This window comes from Trachemys scripta, chromosome 8, assembly GCF_013100865.1.
Source record: "Trachemys scripta elegans isolate TJP31775 chromosome 8, CAS_Tse_1.0, whole genome shotgun sequence".
Lineage (NCBI taxonomy): Eukaryota > Metazoa > Chordata > Testudines > Emydidae > Trachemys > Trachemys scripta.
Genome location: NC_048305.1, coordinates 20,518,750 through 20,525,274, shown reverse-complemented (window position 1 = coordinate 20,525,274; position 6,525 = coordinate 20,518,750). Strand labels below are relative to the sequence as shown.

At 49.6% G+C, this 6,525-nt stretch overlaps 1 protein-coding gene across 1 annotated transcript in view; it reads left to right on the top strand.

The window, feature by feature from the left end:
- SH3PXD2B (SH3 and PX domains 2B) overlaps window positions 1-6,525 on the top strand; it is a gene marked incomplete in the record, with an annotated part of 116,974 nt that continues 110,449 nt past the window's right edge. The window contains 1 exon segment of the mRNA XM_034778963.1: window positions 1-1,093. Coding sequence (XP_034634854.1) covers window positions 1,022-1,093 — 72 coding nt within the window.

The window sequence follows — 6,525 nt, the reverse complement described above, 5'->3', positions numbered from 1 at the left end:
TAAAAAGAAGCTGGGGCCAAATGAGGAGACGGATGTAGCTAAAATGATGGGGGGAAGGGGGTGCATCTACTATTCAGAGCAAAGAAAGTTTGAATATCCCCACCAGAGTTCAGTCTCCAAGAGACCTTTCCCCTATCCTCTGGAGCAGAGGTTTTGGGGGACCCCGGAAGGTTGTGGTTACCATAGAATAGTGGTTTTCAACCTGTGAGCCGTGGGCCCCTGGGGGTCCGCACAGATTGTGTCTAAGATTTCCAAAGGGGTCCGCACTGCCATTTGAATGTTGCTAGGGGTCTGCAAATGAAAACCACTGCTCTGGTGCTGCTTCTCCCCAGAATGTGGCTGGCGGGGCTGCCGCCCTGGGGCAAGGAGGAGGACACCAAAGCCAGTCCTAGCTGGAGCAAGAGACAGAGGGACATGCAAAGGCAGCAGCAGGAGACAGTGCCATGCGGAGCGGCTCGGTCAGCTCCCGGGGGAAAGCAGCCCAGGGGGCAGGGGTGTTGGAGAAACTCGTGTGTCCTCAGTATTTCCTGTAGCTGGCAAGGTATCGGTCCCCCCACCTCACCCCGGCGCTGCGAGCTGGCACGGTGTGAGCCTTAGTTGTGCTCATAGCCCTTTAAGAGCCCCGGGAGCTGGGCTGGGTCTGAGCACATAACTCACTGCCCGTGCCTGGGCGGGATAGGCTGCTCCGGCAGGGGTGGGCTGGAAGAAGGAGTCCTCCATCTGCAAACTCTGGAGAGAGGGGACGGGGGGGAGGGAGAGAGAGGAAGAGAGGAGAGGTGGCAGAGGCTCTGCTGTCCCAGCTCAGTGTCTCTCTGATCGTGCCGTGGGCATTTCTTTTTTCACCCCCCCCTTCCTCTGTGTGCTTGCTCCCTAGTTCAGGGCCTGGCAGCTGTATGTGTGGCAAGAGCCGTGCTGCACCAAGCCCCGGTCTCTTGCTCTTCCCCCTCTTTTCTTTGTAGCCCGGAGGATTATTTGTACATTTCCCTTTGCTTTTGGGGGCCGGATTGCAAAGGACAGAGCCATGCCCAGGAGGAGTATCTTGGAGGTGAAGGTGCTGGACGTGCAGAAAAGGCGAACCCCCAACAAACACTATGTGAGTGTCTAACCCTCCCCCCAACCCCGCCCCCCCAGATCTGGGGATGGAGCACCCGGTCCCCCCCAGATCTGGGGATGGAGCACCCGGTCCCCCCCAGATCTGGGGATGGAGCACCCGGTCCCAAAACCATCCCCAGGTCCTTTGGGAAAGGCGTGTGAGGACTTTAAGGTTTCTGACCTTCTGTAACTATTTCCAAATAGACCGAAACTAGCCCTCCCTGGTGCTGCTGAGCTGGGAGCCTGCCAACCCTCTCCTTGTGAGACTCGGTAAAGTCCTGAAAGAAAATGCTGGTTACAGTGATAGCTGCTCTAGCAAAGGGGATCGTCTTAGGATCAGGGTAGCTTTTTCAAGTTTTACTGTGTGTAATTATCTACCCTCTTCCTCCCCCTTCCACGTTAACTTAACAGGGGATTCATTGCAATATTCTGTTCGTTGTATTTACAATAATTTCTTACTATTGCTAGTTATAGTCACTTAGAAGAGAGTTTATTCTTCGTCAGGGAGCTGCTACTTCCTGGGCTGGTGGAGTGTATGAGGGTCCCCCACCCTCCATTTGTGTTGTCTTAACTAAACAAAGGCAGGGCACTGTGTTTCTTTCACACACTACTAGTTGTAGGGCCAGTGTTCCCTTTGGCCCTTCTTCGGTTGGGACGGGAAGGGTTACATATTGCTCACACCACAGGGACCTCCTCTCTGGAGAAGTTTGACTCCTTGGTTCCCGAAGCACTGACCCTGCATGGGAGGCGGAGACTCCTGGTACAGAATTGTAGTAGTTGTTTTTTAAAGTTTGTTTTAAATTATAGTTGCTGGCGCAAGTCTGGAGAGCAGCTGCCTCCCTGGCTAGCAAGCGGATTTTTTGATTCCCTTAAAGGAAAGTGATGGCTGTTCAGCCAATTCTCCTATCTCAGCTGTGGCCTAACTTGTCCTGCTTTACATGGGAGGCAGCACGCCCGCTGTACTGCTCTGTGCATATGTGAAGCTAACATTAAAAAATACATGTTGGATTTCTATAGCCCGAGAAGGACAAAGGCAGGGAGTCTTTTTGAATTCACATGTCCCATACCCACTGCATACATTGCTGGCTGTTTGAATCCTAGTCTTGATGTATCATGCCCAGCTCACAGCAACATCCGAGCTGTCAGATTCTGCCTGGAGAGCAAGCCTATTGGGAGCACTTGCAGTCCGACTCCTGCCTATGTCATCACCATTGAAGCAAGATATGTCTATGAATGGACCTCTTGCTCTCTCCTCTCGGATATTCCACCTACCTAGTGGCAAAGGCCTGTTGTTACTGTTTATTTAGCTCTGCAAATGTGCAAAATGCTCTACAGACCAAGTCAAAATAAGCCCTTTGCCCAAGGAGTTTGTAATCCAGCTCCAGTAGGGTGTCCAGGCCAATGGCTAATAATGCACAGGGGATGTAAGTGGCTGAAGTAGTCTGCATGAAAAGGCTAGAAAAAGAGAAAGGCGGGTGGCATGCATGAAGCTGGTGGCTGTTGCAAGTGTGAGGGGCAGCACACAAAAAAGCGAGGAGAAGAACAAGGAGTGATGAGGCCAGTAGGATGACATGGGAGCAGAGGTGCAGACAGGGCGGTGGTTTTCTAGCTCCTTGTGGGTTGTGAAATGGGAGTCTGCAATGCCGGATTTGGCAGGGTGCAGATATGAACTGCTTTTGTGGAGCCATTTTGTTGTAGTTATAGAATGTGGGGGGTTGTTCCACATTTAACAGCCGTGAGTCCTGATCCATATGTCTGTTACACAGTCTGCATGGCCTGTTGCTTCCTTCATCAGATTTTCTTCCATTCATAATGCCCAGTTGATAATATCTGTCATGGAGTTGCTTTAGTGCCGATTTTCGGTATGTTCCTGCTAAACTGGGAGCTCTTTGGGGACAGGGATTATCTCTGTCTTTGTGTCTTGTACAGTGTTGTACATGTCTGCGCTTAACTAATGATTGGGAATGAATTCCCCAACATGATGTATTATTGCTGTGGAAGAGACATTTCATCTTCCTCTGATGTTTCTGGCCGTAACCACTTCTGGAGCTGGGATGCTGCTGGATTTAGTCCAATCTAGTGTGGGAAATCTACACAATGCACAGTATATAATAGAACCCCAGGCATGCCCCTAGCAGACAAAGCTATGGTTAATGGTGGGAACTTGCATTCCCAGTGTTTGGGATTTGCAACCCAGTTCCTCTGATAATGAAAGGATGATAATGCTGGAAAGGTACCTGGCAGACTTGTTGTAAGACTGGGTCGGCAACCTCTGGCACGCAGCTCGCCAGGGTAAGCACCCTGGTGGGCCGGGCCAATTTGCTTACCTGCCGCATCCGCAGGTTCGGCTGATTGCGGCTCCCACTGGCCGCGGTTCGCTGTCCCAGGCCAATGGGGGCTGCGGGAAGCAGTGCGGGTCGAGGAATGTGCTGGCCGTGGCTTCCTGCCGCCCCCGTTGGCCTGGAGCGGCGAATCGCGGCCAGTGGGAGCCGCACTCGGCTGAACCTACGGACACGGCAGGTAAACAAACTGGCCCGGCCCGCCAGGGTGCTTACCCTGGCATGCTGCGTGCCAGAAGTTGCCAAGCCCTGGTGTAAGAGAACCCCAGAAACTGCCATTAGTACATCGTGTGTTTTCTAGTGGAACTGGCTGCCCTTTCGCCAGGCTAAATGGACTGGTGCTGGTAACATGGCTTTTAAAATCCACCAGTTGCAGAGTTCTGAGTTGCTGTGCTCTAGCTTCTTGTTTTGAAACTGGGACAGACCTGTTTTCTAGTTAGCAATCAAGGTGCTCAATTAAATCTGTTTGCACTGCCTGTGTCCGCCCACGTGTGACTGTGAAGTGAAGCTAGAGGGTTCTGTCCTGGATTCATTGTGAGCTGCCCATGCCCTATAAACTACAGATCCAGGGACCTCCCAATACCTTGTGGACACTTTATGAAAAAGCCTTGAAATATGATATAACTAACAAAATTTAAAGCTGGCTTCTCCCCTTGGCATAACCTTAACATGGGACAGTCCAGTGACGCACACATTGTTCATTCTGCACCACATAAGGCACCTCCTATATGGTCTAGGCTATGACCTAGAATTTGAGTGACTTTCTCCTTCCACTAATGTGCATTTTAATAATGACTGAGCTGTGACACCCCGGAGTTCTTAAAGAAATGCTACCTTTTAAAAAGGCACCTCTCTGGGTTACTCTTGCCTATGCTTTGCTAGCAAAGCTACCATGTGGCAGTGAGCAAACAGCCAGGGAAAACCAGAAGTCTGGTAACATAACTATAACTAAGCAGACCCAAGCTTTCTTCCCCTGCCCCTGAGTAGGCAGACCCAAACTTTGCTTTGCTTTTCCTCCTCCAGTCCCCAAACTCGCATCTCTTTCCCCCTCTACTTTGCCTTGACCATGCTTGCTCATCTTACTTAGATGATGCATCATCATTCCTGGAAAATGTATATGTGAGTGAACTTAGCTTCCTATGGTTTCTGTATTTTGTACTGGGAGACTAGGTAACTATTGAACTTTTCTCAGTTTTTTGTCAGTGTGTGGGAGGCTACCTGCAAGAGTGTCTAATTCCTCATTCTTCTAGGCCTCTTTACCTGGGGTTGGGAATTCTCCATATCTTTGAGTCCCTGCTTCCCCTCCAGGCTTATTGTGTGATTGCCACCAGTCCTTCCAGCCAAGGATTACTGGACAGGGGTCCTTTTGGAACTCCTCCATTCTGTTCTTTAATCAGCCAGAGAGGTCATTTTGCTGCCTGCTGTATACATCCACAAAGGGAAAGTCCCTGGGGATCAGATGGAATCAGGAGCATTGGTAACATTCACGGTCTTCCAGCAGAGAAAAATCTTTTGTGAGTTATTGGGGGTGGGAATGGAGATGGGGACATTTTAGTGGGATTCTGGTTGGCTTTGTGATATGGAAAATTCCCATCACTACTCTCCATGTGCAGTTTGGAGGATAAAACCCTTAATGTGATGGAACATCCTGCCCTGAAACTTTCTAGCTTGTGAGGAGAACGTGGCTGGAAGGCGTGTTCTTTAACCGGTCACTGGTGATTGACTGTGTGCGGCTCATCCACTCATTGCTTCCAGGTTCCCCTCTTTGAACCCAAGTCTCAAACATCCTGTCTTGTTCCTCCGCAGTAGTTCTCCTCGGATGGAGTTAAGAAATAGTGAAAGCCAAGGGGGCTCAAAGCTGGATCAGAGCCTAGGAAGTGGCTAGAATCTTCCGGAAAGCAGAGCCTCACAGAGCTGTGTTGGTGCTGGAGTGAATGAGAAGAGTGCTGTCCCTGTTTGAAGAGATCAATAGGAACCAGGCAGATTCACAAAGCCAGTTAATTATATAGAATCAAAACCTATTTTTTTTCCAGCAAAGGAAGAGGGGATGAACGCAGCTGAGTCATCTTGCTTTTGACTGTATCTGCTGGCAAACGGCAAATCCGAGCCAACCACAAAGTATACATACTAAACCTTTGCTTCCAAGCATCTCATTTCTGAGCATAAACCTGCTCTTTTCTGGCCCCTAAGGGCAGCCACTTAGCATCATAAATGAGTGTGGAGGAACTCTTTCCCCCATTCCCAGCGCTGTGACCGGACCTGTAAATGACCCGTAACATTTAGTTTATATCCCCACTTAGAGCAAAGACTTTACTTAGCTTGGACAAAGGGGCAGTTGTATTACCTGCACTCGGACCACTCTGAGATATTCATTCCCCCAGTAAAGTTGGGTCAAGAAAGGACTCAGCTGGTCTTACTCCCCAGCTTTTGAGGTCTGGAAAGACCTATTTTCTTCAGGTTCCGATGAGTTGTCCATCACCATGGTATCTGAGCACAGTAGAAGGTGCAATGCTGTGCATGCAGCCAGAGACAAAAGCTTCTACATCCTCAGCTCTGTTTCCCATTTGGCAGAAATATGGTGCCTTCTGTTTTGAAGGTGTCTCCCTTTTTGAAGAGTGAGTCTGTGTTGTCTTGTCAGTGGGAGTGAAATAATACCATGCAGCCCTGCTGGAATGTGTGTGTGTGTGTGTGTGTGTGAGTGTGTTTGTGACACATCCCTCTGCCACTATCTTAACCATACATGCTAGAGCTGTTCTCTCTCCTGAAAATTTTTCAACCCACCTTCTGCTGTTAGAGGTGACACACACAATAGTTTCCAGGGAGAAGGGCTTAGCATCCCTTATGGAGCCTTTATATTTCCATCCACCTCTAATCCCTCCTGACCCCACGTCTCATCTCGCTGCTGCCTTTCTGGCTAAGGAGGAACGTTCATGAGTCACTTCAGAGGCCATCACCGAGTTGGAAAGATCATTGTTGAGTGATATCAGGCACTTCTCAATTTCCTCCCCAAGTGGCTGAGGATAGGCTAGGCTAAAAAGTGTGGTGTCAGCTAACATTTTTGAATAGTTAAGTGTAGGCTTTAACACATGCTAAA